This window comes from Catharus ustulatus, chromosome 2 (assembly GCF_009819885.2).
Source record: "Catharus ustulatus isolate bCatUst1 chromosome 2, bCatUst1.pri.v2, whole genome shotgun sequence".
NCBI classification, from domain to species: domain Eukaryota; kingdom Metazoa; phylum Chordata; class Aves; order Passeriformes; family Turdidae; genus Catharus; species Catharus ustulatus.
This window is the reverse complement of record NC_046222.1, coordinates 87,976,965-87,999,786: the sequence shown is the minus strand read 5'-3', so window position 1 is coordinate 87,999,786 and position 22,822 is coordinate 87,976,965. Positions and strand designations below refer to the sequence as shown.

Below are 22,822 nucleotides of genomic sequence, written 5' to 3'. Positions count from 1 at the left end.
TTTATTTTAGACTTAAGCCTTATCCAAAAATAACCCAGTTCACCCTGTCTGAGAACGCTCCAAATGGAATCAAATTGATGTTTGAGAGATTTGCCTCAACCAAGATTTTATTCTAGCTAAAATGTTATTGTATATTTGTTAACTGTTTCATTTATACAACAATGTTCTGCCATTTGTATTCCCAATCAGCAGTACCTGCCTTTAAAAAGTGGTGTTTAACATAGTATAAAAGTGGTGTTTAACATAGTATGTCTTCAAATGTTTTAACATTGTATGGACAACTTTTTCGTCTCCCCTTAGCTGCTTCCCCATATCCAAAAACTAGACACAAAGCAAAATACAGAGAGCGGTCCAAATGCAAATATACCACCACACTACACATTGCAGTAATTTAAACAATACAAGCACGTTTCATCCATTCAAAAAGGTTGTTAATAATGCAGGTAAGACAAAGAAGAAATGTGCTTTCCATTCCATATTTACTTTGTTTCCCACATTACTGAGATTATATTCCGAGACTTCTTAAAGCCACAATTAGCATCTGAGATAGAAACGTGAAAACAACTTTACCAAACTTGCACGTCAACACAAAACACTGTCAATGACCAGAAACCACATAGAAATTGATGCCAGGTATATCTCTGGAACAGTACATCTAAGCAGTAGATAGTCCATGCATTCAGAAACCAGTTTTGTTCTAACAAAGTGCCATCTTAGACCCAAAAGAACCAAACCCGTTGTGGAATCAGTGCCCAGCTGTTCCAGCACTGCTGAGGTCACAGTTAAGGTTACAGCTGTGCAGTAGATCATCAGCAGGGACAAGTCAGCCAGATCCTTCATGACAATACTATTCAGTTTGACCTGCAGAATAGCTATAATTTCAGTTTAAAAAATATCAAATATCAAATAATCTCCAGACAACAACTACTAATATAATTTAGGAATAAAACATACTAGAGGAAAATAACATATGCCACAGTATTTTTGGATTTCCAAAAAGAGTGAAGAGACACTCAAATGAAAATTCCCAGAAGAATAGACTTCAAAATGTCTATTTTCTCCTTAGTATTTTATTACTTTTCAGATCATTAAGAAAAACATCTACAAGTACAAGCTCTCAGCTTTTGTCATTGTAGTGAGATTTTTCTCAAATAGTTTCATAAGTAAAATTTCTGTTAAAACGAAACTGTACAACAAAATTGCATCATGCCCCAAAACTTTATTCCTTCAACCTTTAACCTAACAAGTCAGGAAAATTAATTAACAAATCAACTTGCAAAACAAACCACTACTTTTGTGAATACAGGAGGCAGAAACTGGCACTCAGAAGACTTCCTGCTAAACTGGCTTGCTCATGTCTTATATTTTTTAACTAAACATAACTGCTATTTTCTGCCCACTCTAATGTATACAAGTTTTAAAGTTCATCAATTTGCATAGTGATTAGAAAAAAAAAAAAAAGAAAAAGGCTTCATCTAACCTTTTTTTGATAACATTTTAACAGAATAGCTGTAAACATTAAATAATGCTTCAGGGTCAATTCCCATTAATTGTGGCAGCATTGATTTAATTTTGAAGAGTAGATAGGCTGCTTTTCCCATACCTGCAACCCTATTTTTATCATAAACAAGTTGCTTCTTGACTACTTTAAAAAAAAAAAAAAAAAAAAAAAGTAATCACTCCCAGTCATTTTAATACAAAAAAAAATTAGTACTACTAGAGAAGAGATATTAGTGTGTTTAAAGAAATAAGCAGGAGAAAAAAACCCAGGAAAAATCATGGTTACAGAAAAAATATGCAAAACATTCTGGATATAAAATTTCCACAGCCAGTATTCAATCCAAATACTTTTTTCAGAATTAAACACAATTTAGGAACTCATCAAACACACATACTAACTAGGAGTCACCAAGCCAAGAGGAAGTGTTGTACAAGGAGGCGTGGCTGTCGCCCTGTTAAAGCCAAGGTGTCTGAGTCAGCACCGCAAAGGTGGCATCTTCATCTATTCACGAGCCAAAAACCGGGAGTCCTCTGCCGAGGGCAGTGCCTACAGTAGCCTTTGAAGAACAGAACACGGCTCAGTCCTTTTGAAACGCAGCTGCTGTGGGAGGGGAAATGTTATACAACACCCAAGCAGTCACAGCACCAGCCAAGTTTTGTGATCCAGCTCTCAGGGTTAGCCCTGTCTCTTTTCTCATGATTATGTAACAAAATTCAAAACTAGTCTGTTGAATAGACTTAAATCCAGAGCAACTTGCTCCCCCACTTCCAGAATACCACTGACATTAGGTTACAACATGTTGCCTCCTGCCTCTGAACATTCATTTTCTATTTTGTGAAATCTGTGGGGACACAGAGGGGAACTTTGCCCCTAGCTCCCTTCTCACCTTTCTCCAGCCTAGACATTGGCCTAGTGATTAACATACGGTCATGGGAAGGAAAAGACATTGATATGAATGAGGACACACCTGAATCCCATTTTCCTGCTTGCCCAACTAGTCTAACCACTATGTTAACCACTGAATCATTAGCAACCTGGTTTTGAATAACAGTGTTCATTGCTACTCTGGTTTGTTTTGTTCGAGGTTTTGGGGTTTTTTTTAAAGGCATTGTCCCAGTATTCACATTGGATCAGCCCCTCATGAGGTTTAGATGACACCTCAACTCATTGCTGATTGGCTTAAATCCCTAGTCACACATGGCATCACTATAATTGCTATGAAATCCTTCAGGTAAATAAGAGCATGCCTACAGAGTTAAAGTAGCTCTTGATTATGTAGCTGCTCAGGAAGCTTTGTTGAACTTTTTTTATTGCCAAACTTTGATGGATCAAGTCGTAGGTCCATATATAAATAATTCTATGTGATCATAAATGTGTATACACCACATGGTACCAATTATATAGAAAAAAAATAGTGAGAGAAAGGTGCATTACTATGAATTGCTATGGCCGCAGATCAGTGTCTCAAGTTGTGATCAGAACTTATATTCACCACTTCTAATAGAATTCAAGAGCTTCTGTAAAGGACCTAAATAGACTAGCCACTGCAAACAAAGCATATAAATGAATATTCCTGTCCCTTCTTTCATGTAGACAGAAAAAAAAAGCAGTCCAAATGTTAAAAAACGTGGTTAGTGGGCTTACATAAAGCAAAAATAATAAAATGTCCTCTGACAGTGAGAATTAATGTAATTTTTTAATTCCCATGTTGATCATAATTTAGCAATTTTATTTATTTTATAAAACTAAATCCACATGGGAAAGAAACCAGATATTGTTTTAAATTAATTTGAATCTTGTATATACACACACTAGTCCTGATTACTCAAGCTGTGCCTTTTTGCATATTCAAATTACAAAACACTTTCAACAGCATTCTGTACAGTATTGCTCATTTCCAAGGACATGATTATCATCTGAACATATGGAAAAGAGGAAAATAGTTATTTTACCTAATAACTATACTTATGTATACAATCCACTCAACTTTCCTTTATAGGTACAATATGAAAACTCCTTCCATTTATTTAATTTCTCACTTTACAGCACTTCCTCTACATTCTTTCAATTAAAGTGTTTTCCCCTTTTTAACAGTCCTTTGAAGCAGAGCTTTAGTCACTTATTCTCTCAAGTTTTATAAAGGAATATTTCTATTTCTGCCAACTGTTCCATGCTCTTGCCATGCCTTCCTCACAGCTGTTCTGCCAGTCACCAGGGTGCTTCATCTCCCTATTTCTGCAGCTTAGCAGCTCAGGACTCCACAGAGCTGCTCAAAGGGAAACAAAGCACCTGACAGAAAATGCATAAGCACAAGCAACTCCAGCATTGGGTATAAAAAAATTATTTAAAAATGACTAAGTGATACAACTTCTACTCCTGTACAGCTTCTGTGATCTACGTGACCTGAATCACAGCAGACACAGAATAAAAAATAAAAATTAACTCCCCCCACCTGTATTCATAGTTTCTGACCTTGTAATAAACTCTGGCTGAAACAACTACTTTGAAAGAACCAATACATGGTTAAACCACCTTTTTTTTTCCTTAGCTCTTCTGTGCTACTTCTGCCCTCTTACTATTGTGAGGCAGACTATATCAGATGACAGCAAACTACATACCAAACCCCTTATCCTATTATGGTTTTGCTGTCTTCCCCTGCTTGCCCTCCAGAGTTCCTCTATTTTAGACCTATTGCCAAGATCTCACATCCAGCTGTGCCACACTAGCACAACCCATTATAATCCACCTTTAATCTCCCAAGATCCCTCTTGACCCAGCTACTGACAGAAGTGGTGGTGCAAGTGAGAGCAGGTACAATCTGGAGATTATAAGAACACAGTATCTCCATGGAGCTACCTCCAAATGCCTATGGGTTGAGAGATTTCATGTGATGACAGTACCCGAGGTAAAGAAGGGTGAGGTGCTTTAATTATGCCACCATTTGGCTGTCAAATAAGATATTTTCCAACTCCAAGGCAACTGTCTTAAGAAACAAATTATGCATTTTAATATACTGAAATACATTAAAATGGAAAAAAAATGCAAAAATACGAGAGTGCATGGAAATTCAGTATGTCTTGCAAACTGGGAATAAAACACGTACTTACATGGGATTAAAAACTCAAAAATTCTAATATTATTTAATAAAAAAATTTGCATTACTTTAATCAAATATTGAAAATTTCAAACGAAAACTGACAAGGAAAATTACCATCTTCTCTTTTAATTAACTGAAAACAAGAAATTAAGTAATTAAACAAAGTTTTAAATTTATTTACTAAAATGCTCCTTTTGGTACTGTTAATTCCATATCAATTGTAATTATATCCGAGTGAGAAAAAAACCCTAAATACTAATATTCTACTACTATTAAGCTAGGAAATATATAAGGTGATAGAATTAAAAAAACAAACAAACAAAAAAAAAAACCAAAACCAAAAACTAGCAATCAAACAACTATCAAACTGTAAAGTAAAAAGAAATCATAAATAGATATGTTCTTCTATTAATTTTTCATCTATTAGGAATATCACAAATGTATTTTTAAGAGGACAAGGAGCTTTTTCCAGAAGTACTAGAATTTAGTCCTCATAAATAACAAAGTAAATAGACTAATGACTTTAAGCTATTACAGGTATTAAAAATCTTGTGTTTTTATTAATTTAGAAACTTTAAAAAATTGAGGTGGAACAATACAGTAATGGATTGGGGAAAATTATTGCATTAATCTATATAATTCCTTAATTCTACACAGTATACAATAATTAATTGTTCTCACAAAATATCACATATTAGATTTTATAGCTCTGACGAGTCAATATTACTAAATAGGAATAAAATAACAATAAATACAGGTCCGGATCATAGTGACTTACTAAGGAGAAAACTGGGTTTATGATAAATATTTTTAAAACTCATTTATAGTTACAAGTGACTGTAAAATAATCAATTCTGCTCCTCCCTCCCTGCTGCATTTCAGGTCAAGTTTGGTACACCCACTATGATATATAGTCCTAAAAACAATATGATCTGTTTTTTATCCAGATAAAAAATGTACTGTGTGAATTTAAAAGCTCCACTACACACTTGTAGACAAGTTGCTGCAGGAAAAGTGCCAGCTAGAAACTCACCTACCCGGTCAGGAGCTAAAAGGTCTGATTATCAACTTCCTTAGTTACCTGCTGCAAGAGCTTCCCCAGGGCTAGGGACAAAAAGGAGTGCCCAGGGCCTGTGGCACTGGAATTCCTGCCGTGCAGGTTTCACCGTGTCCATTACTCTGCTGTTACTTGCACAGTGACCTGTCAGAATTTTATTTATTTTTGGTACTACATAGACTGAACTTCAAAATAAAAAAGTCTTCCTCCGAGAAAGAGAAGGCAAGTCAATCAAATGAATTAGAAGAAAAGACCTTTTAGTGAGATTGGATTTTGTCCAGTGGCTAAAGGAATGTTTTGCAAGCTTAGTGAAAGTACTTAGAAAAAGTGCAGACCTATTTAAAAAAAAAAAAAAAAAAAAAAAAGCACACAAGTGGTGAAAGATATCAAGGAGCTAAAATCGCAGCTCAAAGTAAAGAATGAGGTTAACTATCTATAGATTGCACCAGTTTACTGAAATAAAGAATAACACTAGTTCCAAATTTTGTCATAGCAGAGACGGCCAACGATTGCATGGCAGAACTGGGATAAAAAAATCCTACACAGATGCCCACAGAACCCGTGAGTTCATACTCTCTGCCTGACCCGGACACCACTGAGTTCATACTCTCCTATGCCTACACACCTGCAGCTAACAACGGATCATAAATCTTCAGATAAATACATTTAAATACGACCAAGACACCCTTCCCTGTGCTGGAGACAGACCCCATGGCATCTCCTCGGCCAGACCCACACAGCTGGACTGACATCCCCTCAGCTGGAACCAGGACTCATGATCTCTTTTTCATCTTTCTTTCTTTAATTCCGCTCTTCCCTTTCGCTCTGCCCCTTTAACCAAAACCCACTGCCACGTGTCTATACAGTGGGGCTAACACACTAATTTCTTTGCCAAGTGTGTAATTCACTGATAAAACTTTCTGGCTGTTTGCGACCCCTGTGACTTCTGTCGCTCTGTCCGACCAATGAGCATTTACGAGTCTCAGGCGATTGATTCCCTTTAAGGGTGGGTCCTCACAGTGGTCCAACAGAGGATTCAAAAATTCATTTTCACAATTTAATGGGGGCTCTAAGTGTTTTTCGCAACTTCCGTAATTTGCACTGATAATCACTCTGTTCCCCATATCAAAACAAAATAAAAAGAAAATAATCAATGTTTGAGAGCACTTTCAATTAAAGCAACTCTCTCTCAGGCGACCCCTCGGCCGGCGCGCGCTCCACCACCGCTGCCGAAGGGCCCGCTCCGAGCGGCGCTCGCCATTGGCTGCCGAATATTGCCGAGCGCTCTCGGGCTCCTCCGGCGCGGCGCCGGAGGCGGCGGGGAGGGGAGCGAGCGGCTCGAGCACGGCGCGGTGCATTGTGGGGCGGGAGAGGAGAGTCACTGCTCAGCCTGGGCCGCCATCTTGGCTGCGTTCGGACTCGCTCCTGCTCCCGGGGCCTGTTCCTTCTCCTCGCAGCGCAAAGCGGTGGAAAGGGAGAAGACGAAGGGCCCGCCCGGGCGGTGCTAATGCGCGCAGAGCCTCCTCGCACCTCTCCGGAGCGCCGCTAGTAAAAGGAGCGGGGGTGGTCGAGTAGTCGCCGGAGCGGCCTCTCCTCTCCTCTGCCGGGATGGGTCGGTCCCGCAGCCGGAGCTCGTCCCGCTCCAAGCACACCAAGAGCTCCAAGCACAACAAGAAGAACCGGAGCCGATCGCGGTCCCGCTCCCGAGAAAAGGAGCGGGCAAGGAAGCGCTCCAAGTCCCGGGAGAGCAAGCGGAACCGGCGCCGGGAGTCCCGCTCCCGCTCGCGCTCTAACACGGCCCCCTCCTCCCGGCGCGACCGGGACAGGGACCGGGACCGCGCCTCCTCCCCCCCCGACCGCATCGACATTTTCGGCCGCACGGTGAGCAAGCGCAGCAGCCTGGACGAGAAACAGAAGCGGGAGGAGGAGGAGAAAAAAGCGGAGTTCGAGCGCCAGCGGAAAATGTGAGCCCCGGGCCTGCGCTGGGGACGAGGGGGGTGGTGAGGGATGGGGGAGGAAGGGAAGTGCTCGGTGCCTCTTTCTCCGCGCCTTCTTCCTGTGGGCTAGGGCCGCCTGCGGCCGGGTGCGGGCGTTTGGGCCCTGGCTGAGGCCTGACCTATGCTTGTTTTCCCGCCATCCGCCCCGTTCTCAAAGCCCGGCTCCCTCAGGTGCGTTAGGAGCCGCCCACTCGCAGTGCGAGCCCCCCGCACGCCTCCTCCCTCTCGGCCGGCTCTGCCCGCTCCCCATCCGCCGTCGCTGGGCTATCCCTCCTGCGCTGCTCCTAAACTTCCCTGTGCAGCGGAGGCCCCTGAGGCTTTGTGCTGCGCTGCCACACGCCCGCCCCTCCCCTCCGTGGCGTGGAGGTTGTTACGCATCGAGCGGAGGCATCTGGAGTTGCTCGAGTGAAGGTTTCAGGAAACGCTATGCAGCTGCTATATGGGGGATTACTTTCTTGCCAGATGGGACGGTGAGATCCGGTGACTTGTTTCATTTGAAACCTTGCCCTTTTTTCAGTTTATGTTATGGGAAGTACGATTATTTATTAAGTCTGCAGATATAAATACTATTTTAATAAACGATCGAGTGCGTTAATATGTTTCGCAGCATCTAAAGTTATAAAACAGACCTTTATGCAGCAGAGAGAAGATGGGTTCATAATCAGGTGATTCTTTTTCTTTTAACACTGCCCTTGCTCGTTGGACCACCTAATCCAGAAAAAGCACTTGTTTGTACATATGAAGCCAAGGGGTGCTGTTAATTCTCAGGTGGAGCTTTACTTAAGCCATATCATTCTCAGGAAATACTAGTTATCATTATCGGGCTTGGTGAATCCAAGCTGTCACTTTCATTTCCGTTTGAAGATGATCATCTTTGCTAAGTTCAGAGTTTTAACAGTCAAAAACTTCCACAGTAACACAAACATGGGAAAATTTATGTATTTTGATATACTGATCTTAGTTTTGTGATTCAGAATTTTATTCAGTACCTAAATTAAGAAAAATATTTTGTGCATATCTACAATGAAGAACTGGAATGTACTTGAAAATTTGAGAATAGAATGAATCATTTATTCTAGTACTTAGGAGCTGGTTTAGTTCAAGTGTAAGTAAATTTTCTATGTAAATTAACTTTGAAATTTTAAAAAGCTCATGAAGTCTGTATAGAAGGAATATTATATTTCAGCAATACTTGCTACAGAATATTAGACATTTGAAGAAGAATCAATACTGGAAAAGATTTGGTATGGAATTTTGATACTTCTACAATACACTTTAAATTTTAAAAAGAAAAAGCAATAAAACAGAGTGGAAAAGTATGGTGTTGTAGTAAGTCATCTGTAAATTCTGTTGTGTGTGTTAGTATAGATTAATGTCAGATAAGGAAAGAAGTACTTCCTTTCTGACTGAATAAATTACTGGACAGTCCATAGATTGGAACTTACTTTCTCTTATGTCTTGTTCAAATCTCAATACCCAGACTAACTTCAGCCCTTTCCTATAGTGCTCATTTCCTTACCTTGCAAGTATGACTTTTTTCCCCTCAGAAATGTGGTAAAATGTAAATGGTTTCTTTTCTGCAGACATCATACAATTAGTCTTTAAGAAGCAAACGGATCATATGAAAAATAGGTTTTTTGCATTAGTGACTTATCTGTTGCTGTGGAATCATAACTCAGCAGGCCAGGAAAATAAAATTCTAAAATACACAGTTCATGTAATTTAAAAAAAAATTAAAATTGGTATACTACAGAATAAATCACTGAGATTTATATCTGTGTTTATAATTTTATTTTCTTAATAAGGTCTAAGCCATTGTAATATTGCCTATAAGTCTAAAAATACATTTGATTGGTTTAATTAAATTTTAATGGAGTTTGTTGGAGCAAAAGGAATGAAACTGTACAGGCACAGTGCTTGATTCGAGTGCATCGTCAGTTGCTAAGGAAATTTGAAAATCTGTTTCAGACACAAGTGTCATGGTATTTTTGTTACTGTGCACTGTCTTTATTCAGTTAGCTAACTTTTTTCCTGGATTTCCTGATGTTAAATATAGAACTATGATGGTTTAATAAAACACAAGAATATGAACTTAATTCACTAGAACTCTAGCCTCTTATGCAGTATTGGTTCAGGATGGTGAGAATGCTTCTCTAAATAAGAGAGAAGGGAAACCTTTTAAAATAAAATCATATTTAGTATATAAAGGGTGTTTAAACATTTGTCCACAAAGGGTTGTAGCTTGGCAGAGATGTACTGACAGAGTGGGGTTGATGCATTTTTCTGGGAGTGGTATAGGTTTTTGCTTTGCCTTATGTTGCTTTGCAGTCTTTTTCTCTGGAAAAAATCACCTCAAGATATTTTGTGTCCATTTTGGAAAAGTGAATTCTGATCTAATGTGCCCCCAGCTAAATTTGCTATCTCTTAAGGATTGTAAGACTAAAATTGGTCTTCTCTGGCCGGATGATTGAGTTGAGGATTCCAAAATTTTCTACTACTACTGAAGGAGATGCACTTAGTTCAGTACACTTTTGAAAAGATGACACATGACCCGAGGAAATTGGGAGCCTTCATCTTTGTATTTCCCATTGATATCTAGATAAGTAATAAATACTTCACATCTCCTATTGCATGTATGCGAGTTGTTCTTTAGATCATCTAAAAGCTGGCAAATTATGTAACTTTTTTTATTAGTTGTTTTTCAGATAAGATAGATTAGGAAAGATTTTCCAAATGAGATAAGAAAATGCAAACATTCTAAAAATGACAGGATATTAAGATATTAGAACGGTAGTTGATCTTCTAAATCCTGGATTTGTGTTGATGACAGGACAGAAGAAAAGTTCCATAAGATTATTCTGTACTTCATGGAATATTTAAAACAGAAGTTCAATATCAAGTTTAAAACCAAGGGTATTATCCCCAAAGCCTATAATAATGAAATATACATGAAATACAGAGTATTCACTGTTGTTCATCCTTGGATATCTAATTGCCATGTTGTGATTACTACCTGGATTGATTTTTTTCTGTATTTGGTAATTAACCTGCAAATCTGCATAGTATTTTTGTATCCTTTTTTATGAAAAGTTAAAACAGTGCTCAGGCTAAGTGATAATACTGCTGCTAAATAAAAACAATAACATATTTGAAAATATTTCCAAAATTCAGAGCAGGGAAATCTGCAGTTTGCAAGGATTTGTTTAGTGCTTGGTATTGATATAATTTATTTTGTATTATTATGGTAGAAACACAGTCCTGCAGTAAAAAAATTTTAGAGCTGAAGTTACTAAATTTGTTAAAGGTAAATTATTGTATGACTAGGTTACAGGTGTAACACCTGACATTCTAGGTAAAATATTGAAATCACAAATTTTATTGCTTCTATTTTAAGGTACTGGAGATAGTTTGGTGCCTCTAAGGTGGTGGCTTTAAGGCAAGATTTTACAGGATATTATTGCTGTACGTGGCTTAGAATTAGACTGTATAAACTCCTGAAGGCTGAATGATGCTCAACGTTGGATGGGCTTTGGATTTTTTGGAGTAGGGGGGCATGGTGGTGTAGTTGTTTGGGTTGGGTTGGATTTTTTTCTTTTTTCCCCCCTAACTGTGATTGAGAAGTAGTATGATAAGTTGTCTTCAATTTAATCTGTTGGTATATAGAAAGATGTTAAATATGGAATGGTCTGAATGGATTCCCTGTGATAGAAACACTGAATATTCGCTGAATATTGCCTGAATATTCACTTTCTTTGAAAGTAGGGCAAAATATTCTTTAAATATATAATCTACGTGTAAAAGTTCTTCAGTAGCATAGCTGATGCTGCGTGTTGAAGGAGTTTGTTTCAGTGCCAGCATTATTGATTAAAGATGTCATCCTCATGTTTGCATTTTGCAGTCGTCAACAAGAAATTGAAGAGAAACTCATAGAGGAAGAAACTGCTCGAAGGGTAGAAGAACTTGTAGCTAAACGCGTAGAAGAAGAGTTGGAGAAAAGAAAGGATGAGATTGAGCGAGAGGTTCTCCGCAGGGTGGAGGAGGCTAAGCGCATCATGGAAAAACAGTTGCTCGAAGAACTCGAGCGACAGCGACAAGCTGAACTTGCAGCACAAAAAGCCAGAGAGGTAACGCTCGGTCGTTTGGAAAGTAGAGACAGTCCATGGCAAAACTTTCAGTGTCGGTTTGTGCCTCCTGTTGGGTTCAGAAAGAGATGGAATACAGCAAATCTAATTCCCTTCTCATGTAAACTTGCATTGCTGCGAAACTTAATTTCTAGCCTATTCAGAGGAGCTCACTGATATTTAAACAGTTACTCTCCTAAAACCTGAACAAGGATACTTGATTCTTAATGGAACTGACCTACATATTTCAGAATTGTTTGAAACTTTTGCCATGGCTGCAGGATTTAACAGCAGTCCTTTCATTTTGGGGAAGGGTATTAAAAAATATGTAATTATGTATCCTTCATTTGTGTCATTTGTTTACCTAGACTGTAAGAGGCTTTTGCCTTCAGCCAGGCAAAAAGCAGGGTCCAGCAGTGCGCTGCAGTACCTGTCTTTAACAAATAGGTTCTTATTCTTCATTTAAAATGAACATTTTCCTTGAGCATACATTGGACTAATTGTGGGACTTCGAGCATAAGCCCATCCACGTCTTCACGAAGGATCTCTGTCCAAATCATTATATCCATTTTTAATAACTACTAACAACTCCTTTTTTTCTCCCTAGAAGTTATAAAAGAGCAGGTTGCCCTTGTCTGAAGTCAAGCTGAACGTGTGACTTGGGTTTTTGGGGCCTTTTTTGTTGTTTTGTTTTGTTTTTTAATCAGCAGCTGGAGCAGAAGCTGAAAATGTCTTTCTGTGAGACAGTAATTTGCTACTAAAGGCTTTGATGCCTGCCTGCACCAATCATTCCAGGATCCAGAAATTTCAAGACAAACTTCAAACTGTAGAGGAAATTTGTGCTAAATAGTCCTAAGTGTCAAATGTTTTTTTCACTCTCTACGTCCTACACAGTTTATTTTAAATTAGTATTTTGATTGGCTTATGAAAGGAGAGTCAGTAGCAATGCAGCTTTCCCCTTCATACTAGATGTGACTTGTCAGTCACATAGTATCAAATTACATGGAAACAAATGGAATGCTGAGTTATGATAAATATTAAAAAGAATAAATAAATTATACTTTTTTTGCAAATTCAAACAGTTTAAGTTGAATTTACATGTTCATAGTCAGCAAATTCTTCATATTTAGAGGTTTTCATTTGATCAGATGGATGACTTGTTTTTTAAAAAAAAATATTTTTGGTTTCGTCGTCATGTGGAGAAGTCCCACCAGTTCCTTGTAATGCAGAATGAACCTCCGTGCCTGGAGTGAAGTGTGCTAGCTAGTAGCTGGTTACTAGTCATAGTAAGAAGTTTTCATATGCTTGCTTTGTTCATATTAACTTTTTTTTCTTACACAGACACAAACCTCTGGCTAACTTTAAATCCTCCAAATATAAAAATAATTTGGATATATATTATGTGAACTGAAACAATTCAAAATTTTTCACGCAGTCTTCATATTTGAGTTGCATAACAGAGTTCCATAAAATTCACCAAGAAAACAACAATTACAAGGCTTTATTTCCTGATCTGCCTTCCCTGGACTCCTGAATTCCAAGTTCATACTGCAGACAGTTTCAGCTGTCTTAAAATTGTCAAAATACTGAATGTTAAGTCCATTCTCCCCATGAAAGAAGCCCATAGCTCCATGAAGTATGGATTACCATTTGTATTTTTCACTAACAGTAAATGTATTTTTCTTATTAATTGTTTGCCTTAGGAATGATTTACATATTTTTGTTCCTTCTTACCATAAACATCTGCATTCCTCAGCTCAGCCTTCCTTGTATGTTGTTTCTTTATAAATGGTTGAGCTGCTGATGCAGGTATTGCCAAGCTAACAGTACAAATCATTTTAAAGAGGAAGCTGGCGCGTATGGCAGCCGAGGAGCACACTCTGCAGGACACTGGACAAGACAGTAAATATTCAACTTTTAATGCTGATTAAAGGAGTATAGGTAAAGAATACGTAGGTATACTTAATTGGTGAGACAAACTATTCACTTTATTTATATTTTCTATATTACTTTTTAATTTGGTAAATACTATCCAGTTTTTGTAGTTGTCCTTGTTGATTTGTGTGATATTAAAATTCTAGTAATAAATTGTCAGGATTTTGTGATTAGGGAGGGTTTAGTTGGTTGCTGTTTGGACTGGGCGGGATGATTTAAATTGAGTGCTAGAAACCAGTTTTAGTGGCTGCACAGTTTACCGTTGTGAGGCAAAATAGGTGGCTGTAAAGCTGCCACTTTAAGTCAGTTCACAAAAGAATTCTGAGAAAGATTAGTGAACATGCAGAAATGAGTGTTTTACTTTACTAACATCTTACCCTGTCCTCCCCTTTAGGAAGAAGAGCGTGCAAAGCGTGAGGAACTAGAGCGAATACTAGAAGAGAATAATCGAAAAATTGCAGAAGCACAAGCTAAACTGGTATGTGACAGTGTAGCTAACTGTTCTGTAGGGAAATGCAGGTGTCTCTGCCAGATTTGCAACACAATTAAAATAAACAAATCGACTTTTTCTAGAGTTTACCTTGCGTATTTCTGGTTTCATCAATAAAGTTGCTCTCCTTTCCCTGAGCAGTAACACTAGGCTGGTAAAATAGTTCGGATGCAGTTAATTTAGAGGGGAGATGGCTGCCTTCACTGTATCTCGTGTGGAGGGTTGAAGTAAGTTTGCAAACATGTTCAGCTTTGAGTGACTAATTCTGTTTTGTTGAGTGGGACAAGTACAAACTAGATTTGATTCTAGTATAATGTTGATGGAGAAGTGCTGAAAGGGACTTTTCAACATAAACTTAAGATGTGTAAACTAGGAAAGCCTAACTTACGTTGGTCTCCAAGCCTTTTTAAATCAGGTGCTTGCCACATGAAAACATTCAGTATGATTTAGCTGATTCTAATCCATTGATGATAAGACAAGCTAAGCTGCCTCTAAATCCTGATTGAACTCTGTCAGTTTCAATTGCCCAAGTAATTACACCTCTTTCATATAAAAATGAAACTTCTTAAATCTTTTTGTTTGAACTACATCTGCTGTAGATTTCTTTGTTTTACTGTTTTCTCTACGTCTTATGGTGGAAACAGGACAAATGGAAAATTTAAAGTATTGACTGATGTACTGAACTAAATAAGCACCTTAAAAAGACCACTGGGAGAGCTGTAAGAACCATAGGTCAATGTAAGGATTGACTAGTTGCAAATCAAGTGAAGATGGTTTTGGATTAGGAGGGGTTTTTGATGGGTTTTGGAGCAGGGAGACCTCGGCCTGAAGGTATGTGACTTCATTGTGTGTGTATGTTACTTCAACTTACATATGACAAGTGTAAGTGACAATTTCTGTATGTATCTAATGTCTGTGTTGTAATGTAATCAAAATGTAATGTGTTGTTTGCAAAGAAATGCTGAAAAATATTGCATGTAAGCACTCCAGATTTCGATACATTAGCTGTAGAAAGTTCTCAGTGTTTGTTCCGAACTTAATTCAAATAGCCATTTTATAAACGGTTTCACTGAAACCAACTATGGCACCTAGCTCAGGCGGAACTGCTTACATACTTATGCAGGATTCAACCTGTTTGGAAGTTAATATGGACTTGTAAATTGCTTTTATGACTACAAAATATGCTGGCCTAAATTTTACCGTTTTCCTACATAGGCTGAAGAACAATTGAAAATTGTTGAAGAACAAAGAAAGATTCATGAGGAGAGGATGAAACTAGAACAAGAGAGACAGCGTCAGCAAAAGGAAGAGCAAAAAATTATCCTGGGCAAAGGAAAGTCTAGGCCAAAACTGTCCTTCTCCCTAAAAAGCCAGGATTAAATTTCAACTCTGAACTCCTAAAAGAAAAAAAGAAATAAACAAAAAACAACAAAAAAAAGGAAAACAAACAAAAACTTTGTATGGTAGCTTCATGTTGAAGTGTTTTTTGTTTTTTTTTTTCTTTCTCTCAGATTTTTTTTGTCTTTTTTGAAAGTTGGAAAGTTAGCTTGTTCTAATAGGGGCTGTGCTCTGCAATTCTTATTTTTTTTAAACCTCCATTAAGTTAAACCCTTATCAGATCATCATTGCCTTTTAGAGGGTAATTTGTTTTCATCAATTTTGTTTCTGTATTGGTGGTTGGAAGCAACACATGTCACTTTATGAACTGTGGATGATCTGATAAGGTTTTAGTGACCTATTAATCAGAGTTTCACTCTGATAATTGACAGAACTTTTTACTGGGTATTGCTGACTTTTAATGTTTTTATTTTAAAGTCAGTAAATACATGAGTAAATTGCCATAGTATTACTGGACCTCTGTGGTTTATTGTTAAATCAGTGTCCTATGATACTGTCCCGTTGTTGCGCTTGATGTTCCTGATACAGGTAAGGAAATAGTTTGTCATTTCTGCTATGAATACATAGAGAGAGTTCAGTATTGTCTCTGTTAGATTTGTTTTTATTACATTGACAGCATTCAACCAGCGTTCCCCGTTGTGTAAATAAACCAATTTGCTGAATAAAGTAAAAGTCTTAAATTCATATGTTTAAGTAAATTTTTTTAGTACACTTCTATAAACAGCTATAAGAGTGACAATTCACATTATTAAATTCAAGACTATAGTGATATTTTTTTAAATTTTGCTTTAAACTATTGTGGCTTCTACTTATAATGCAAAATCACACACAGGAAAAAATCCCTGCAGTTGTGAATGTTATTGATGGCTGCTGCTGTTTTTATGAATGTTGGTTTTTATTCTGACAGAGACTTATTTCAGCTATAGTATCATGTTTAAATGGATGTTTGGCTTACTGCACCCGGACCGATACTTCCGATATCTAAACCCCTTCAGTTCACCTCATAATATAATATATTGTATAAGTTAAGGTCATTACCATATAATGAATCTAATGGATCCTAAAGGATTTAAAAGTGGAAGTTTATTCTCCCAAAGGACTGGACTGGCTAGTATATTTGAAAAACAGAAAGTGAGATTCTGTCTAAATATATTATTTTAGCCAGAAAGCAACTGTTATACAGATCTTGAATATTATCCATTTATATATACAGGTTTTATTTTGGAAAAATGAAACTACGGATTGAAAACTATATATATATTAAGTCCCCCTTTTTTTGTACTTAATTCCTCTACCAAAACCTAGATTACTACCGCTTGTCCAGTTCTAAAACTTTCTTTTTCCTGTCAGCGTGCAACATCTGTAGTAACCATAAAATGAAAGTTACCAGTAGTTGCCTGAGCATTTGAATGTCACTGGACAAAGTTGGAAGTAATTCCCGATACTCCCAAAAGGTCTCTTTCTGTAGATGCAGCAAACTAAATGTGGGAGCAAGTTGGATGTGCCACTGAAAGCAGTATTCAATGAGCTTTGTATGAAATGGGGGCTCGGGGGCAGACTGATGTGTATCGCTTTGTCCAGTATGTCAAGAAAATGTGAAGATGGTAAAATACCTACACTATTACTGTACTTAAATTTGTCTATATATTGTGTGACAAAAGAAGGTTGAAAGTTGCTTAATACATAAAAACAAAAGCTGAAGCCAAATAAATCATGTACATGACCTGTTGGCAGGAGCAGGCTGTATTTAAAGATCAACTGATACCTGTATTTCTAAAACAGAAAACATGCCCTGTTCCCTTATGAGAAACAAGCTATTAAAAGTCGATACTCAAAACAGACCTATGCAGTTTTGTTTCCTCTTCTAGAAGCAAGAAGCTAAGTAATCATACATGCAGCTGTGGTATCAAGCATTTTGTTCTGCATCACATAATTTGCTGCTAAATAGCAACATTTGTTCTCTGCGTTTAACATTGTGTAGGCTTAGATGTTACCAGGTTACTTTCAGTCCCACCACTAGGACTATCTTGTGGACAAAATGACATTCCTAATGAGATTGCCCCTGCTGCCATTACACATTTCACTACCTGTCTCTTTCCCCTGCCCTCCAAAAAAAAAGTAGCTAGGTCTTTGGTTTGATTTGCTCTGTTAGGGTAGGAGTTCAGTTGGTGGAATCTGCTGTCTCTTTGCTGTCCTAAGGCATTCTTCTCTATGTCTTAGATCTTTGTAGACCTGGTGTGGTGAATGTTACAGTTGCATTGCTGTAGGGTTTTCTTTCTAAAATTACTATAGAACTTCAGAGACACTGTTGATTTCTAGAAAAATATATATAGTTTGGAAAGGGGGCAAGCTGACATTTGATGGTAAGAACTTGGGATATTCTTGTATTCCCATAGGACTTCATGCCCATTTAATACTAAGTATGCAGGATCATAGACTGACATGTAGTGTTTAAACCATGAGCTCCCTGCATGTCTGCATAGAGAAAAGGCTGTTGGTGATTGTGCTTGGTGTTTAATTTTTATTTCATTACAGTTTGAAGCTTGAACTTCAAATTTTGGTTAGACAAGTTTTGGATTCTGGGGTTTTGTGTGTTGTTGACCACCCCGGGGAGGCACGTAGACATTTTTGTTGCCACCTACCTTGAGCAGTATTCATTTCCCTTATATAGTAACAGAAGAGGTCTTAGTTTTCCCAAACTTGTTCATAAATGTCCCGGATAATTATTTTAATATGAAACAGTGCATCTGTCTGGCAAAGGTAGGAGCATGGAAGGCCTTAGAACAGCATGCTAAGCATGCGCTCTTACTTTGATGATTTACTTGAACTGCCCTTTGAACTTCACATGTTCATTTATCATTGTTTTTCCAAGCCCAAGTGGAAAGCTGACTCCTAAGAAAGGTATAGCAAAGCAGAGACAGTTACGTTAGTGAGATGTCTAAACTGCCAAGCAACTGCATGCATATGTATAATCTCACTAAAGTATCAATAGTTCATCCATTCCTCTCTTGTCTTGAAAAAGAGGGATTTACCTTTGATGTCTCCTTCTCTCTAAAGCTATGTGCTACCTCATACACCTTGCCCTATCTATTGTCCTTCCTGACCTCAAGCTGATATCCCCCTCTTTGCGATGCTATTGACATGCTCTCGGGATTGAGTTTCTGCCATTTTTTGCATGTACACCAAATGTGGAGATGTTGGTTATTCACTTTTAACTGCCTGCAGTATTTCATTAAACATTTTCAGAGCATTTGGGTTCTCGGCTCTGTCATTGTAAGGTCTCAGCTTGGTGCAAGTGCAGGCAAAATTCAAGTCAATAAACACCTTCCAGGTTGCATTACAGAGGGGATTTATTTCAGAAAAGAATTGCAGAGCTGCCTGTGTGCCTAAGGCTCATTCCAAGGCAGGAGGATAGGGTTGAAGTGCCCATGTTGGTGTGATTTTGGACTGACGGGCTAGTCTAGCAGGAGCTGAACCATAAATTCCATGCACCCCTGTTTATTCTTGTGCTGGTACTGCCACGTGTACATTTCAGGGTTTTATCCTCTTTCCATCCCACCCTTTTGTTAGCCTGCTGAAGAGTGCTGAGTTTCTGTTGATATTTCTGTACTAAACAGCCTGGTGCTTACAATCATCTTCCATGGACTGACACTAAGAATCGGGTTTTGCTAGCTCAGCATCAGCTCTGCTCTAAAGGACATAGATCCGCTTTGACAATAAAAGGCCAGTTCTGTAGCAGAAGCTTGAGCCCAGGTCATTTTTCCTACCCCTCATACCACAGACCATAAAATAATGTAAATATTTTTGTTTTCACAGTGGTACAGAGAATCAGCATAGGTCAAGTCAAACAGAGTTAAAATGCATGGTTGGGATGTATGAACGTCTTCTCCGATTTTTATTACAAGGCTGTTTGGACTCTATGGCTGCATCTGGGAGAAGCCAAGCTCATTTTCTAAGAAGCTGTGGTTGACAGAAACTACAGTTACAAAACAGACCTGGAGAAGGGAAATCAACATCTAGACATGTACTTACTCTACCGTAAGTGTTTAAAATGCACTGTTGCAGTGTGAATGATGTATTAAGACCTGTTTCAGGTATCTGGCACACTTGGCCTTTTGTACAAATAACAATCCGTTTAAGTCAATAAGCATCAGTCGTGATCATTTATCTTTATTGAATTTATCAGTAATTGTATCCATAGAGTTACATCTTTTCAACTTTCAAAACTGGTACATTTTCATGTAATGATGGTAAGCTTTTCCACTTCAAAAATTTCATGTTTAGGCTGATGTTTAAAAGAGAATCACGGACTGTGGGCCCAATCCTGATCCCATTTAGATTAGCTGCCCTTCATTATAGGCTTTGTAGTAACAGAGCCATAAGTACAATACTTGTATTTTTGTATACAAAATCTTGTATACCAAGTAGAATAATTGTATCTACACAATTATTGCCGACATCACTGTTGGAAAGAAGGTTAAAGAGGTTATTCAGCGATAAACAGGATTTTTTTTTTTTTTTTAAAGCCAGCTTGAGGTACAGGAAATACAGATTTAAGCGGTACGAACAGCAAAGTCCCAGTTTTTCAATGAAGGCAAGGGATAGGCAGGTCTCACCTGCTCGCTGGCAGCGCCCATCCGTCCATGAGCGCGTCCCTCCCCGTCCGCCGAGCCGGGCCGCCCGGGCGCTGGGGGAGCGCGGCGCCGCTCCCAAGGCCGCCGCAGGATTTCCCCCAGAAGCCTGTTCCCCGTGTGCTCCTCTGTCAGGAAACCGCGTTCCTTGCGAAACTCGAAATGTCTGCCGGGACCTCCTCCTGAAATAGCCCCCAGAGAAGCGGCGGCCGAAGCCGATTTCTAACTTCCGAACACTCGTCGGCTTTTTGCCTTTGAAACCCCCGTCCCCAACCTTTACTCTCACGTTTCTCCCGTCTCCGAGGCGCTTCTCGGAGGCGAGGCGGGAAGGTTGGAGGCCGATGCAGCGGGCGCAGGGGTCGGGACGGGGGAAGGATCGCGGTGGCAGCGCGGCTGCCCGGGGGTTCCGCGCCGCCGCAGCCCCTCCGAGCGCCGCCCGGCCCCGCCCGGCCGGCCCGCGCCTCCCGGCCCGGCCCGGCCCTGCTCGGAACCGCAACTCCGCGGCTCTGCAAGCGCCCTGCGGCTCGACCCAACCGCAGAGACCGGTTCCTCGGCCAAAAAGGGTGACCTGAGCAGAGTAGCCACCGAGCCCCCGTTTCTTTGGATATCTTAATCTTTGTTGATTAGGTTATCTCGGAAACAAGCGCCCGGTTTTGTCTTGGTTTTTACTGAAAATGATTTTATTAACGTTGATTTTTATACACTTACGGAGTGCATCTGTAGAATGCTGGACAGTAAAACAGCTGTATTTGCGTAAAAATGATTAGGCACTGGACAATAGGAGCCGAGTGATATATTTAGCTACAGGAGGATATTTTCAGACAATACCAGGGCTCTTCATTTCCTCTGGTTTACTTAAAGCAAGGATACGAAGAGTTAGAGGTCACAGTTTACTCGCCACTTTTACAAAACATCACTCTTAACCTTTTGCTTCTAAACAAACAGAAGCAGCAGCATCACTAAATTGAGGTAGACCTATTTTACACGTCTCTGTTGCTGGAAGCATTTATCAGGCTTCGTGTTTACATTGCCTCACGACCGGCTACACACCACACATTTGTTTAAAAGTTTAATAATTAAGTACTTTCCTCCCTTCACCGGTGAAGTTCTCCTTTGATGCCCCTCGATGTGCATAGATACCTAAGCTCCCACTTGAGTGCTAAGTTTCCGTCCTGGGAATCAGATCCTTTTCCACCAAATTGCGTCGCCGGATCTGCAATTCCTTCCTCACTGCAAATTAAATTTAATTAAACAGTTTACTTAAAAGGTATTCGATGTTTTGTGTGAAAAGCAAACTGATTTCCTTGTTTTCTTGAGTGGTAGATTTCATTAGAGAACTACCGAACACAATTAACTCAAAATCTATGGGGCTTCGAGCGCGCTTCCAATTTCTTTCTCTCTGCTGCGAGCGGGAGGAGCAGGCTCTGCCAGGCTCAAACACCCGTTTAGTTGAAAAGGAGTCGAAAGAGAACACTGGGTTCCAAAATTGATCCAGGAAATAAATTACAATGCCAGTTGTTTTCCTTATAAGAGCTTCTTGGCGTTCGTCTTAAAGCCGAACGAGTACCACCACGAAGCCGATTTTTAAGCGAATACGCATATTTCTTCAGGAATAAAATTATGCGAAATTGGCTCTTTATTAGGGTTTTTGGTAGGATGTTCTTTGCATGCCTCGACTAAAAGGTAGGGAAATGGCAGAAAAGAGCGCGGTAATTTCCTGGGATTTAACTTTTAATCCTTTCTGCAGATACTAGTTTGGCAAGAAATCCCTACTGGAAGAAATTCGGTAAGCCCCTTAATTTCACGGGAGCGACTGCCGTTTACACCACCCGTGCTTAGCCTCGGTACAGCTCTTGTCGCGGACCCCTCGCGTGTGCCGCCTCCCTAGCCCGGTACCAGCTCCCCGGACAGCGGTACCGCCGCCCCATTCAGCTGCTGCCGGCGATTTTTGCGGAGCCGTGCGGGCGCCGGACGGGCAGGACGCGGGGGAGCGGCGCAGGGGCGGCCGAGGGGAGCGCTCCCCCTGCGGACGGCAGCCGCTGGCCGCTAGTGGGAGCTGTGGCCCCGTGCAAATGCGGCGGGAGCCGCGCCGTGCCGGGCGGGCTCCGAGCGCGGCATCCTCGGCAGCGCCGCGACCCCCCGGCGCCCTCCGCCCCCCGCTCCGCGGGACCTGCGAAGATGGGGAAAGCATCTCCAGCGCTGCCCGCAGGTAGCTCCTTCTGCCCAGAAATTAATGATAGAATGAAGTAAAAGGACCAGGTGCCGTGCCGTTGGGATAGGCGGCGTCTGAAAACGAGCTGCGTCCGAACCCCCTTCCCCACGAAAATCTGGAGGGGAAGAAAGAGTCTCTGAGCAATCGCCAGAGAAAGGCAAGGGAATCCGCAGCCGGCACCAGAGCCCCGCATTGCCCGCGGTACTGCATCCCTCCGAGGGGCTCCGCATGTCCGATTCCTCTTTATTCAGTGACGGCCCTTGGCTAATTGTCGCGCAACCAGATCAAACTTCGCAAACTCACAGAACCCGTGGGAAGGACAAGTGGGAACGTAGCGCGGAAGCACCCCCAGGCCTCCTTCCCGGGAGGGAACGCGCAGAAAG

General features: G+C 40.0%; 1 protein-coding gene across 1 annotated transcript; it reads left to right on the top strand.

The window, feature by feature from the left end:
- The first annotated feature begins 7,003 nt into the window (after window positions 1-7,003).
- Window positions 7,004-17,437, top strand: ARGLU1 (arginine and glutamate rich 1). The gene is made up of 4 exons (XM_033051479.2): window positions 7,004-7,619; window positions 11,551-11,776; window positions 14,103-14,186; window positions 15,414-17,437. The coding sequence occupies exons 1-4, from the start codon at window positions 7,264-7,266 to the stop codon at window positions 15,576-15,578; spliced, it is 831 nt and encodes a 276-aa protein (XP_032907370.1). The 5' UTR covers window positions 7,004-7,263; the 3' UTR covers window positions 15,579-17,437.
- The last annotated feature ends 5,385 nt before the right edge of the window (window positions 17,438-22,822 follow it).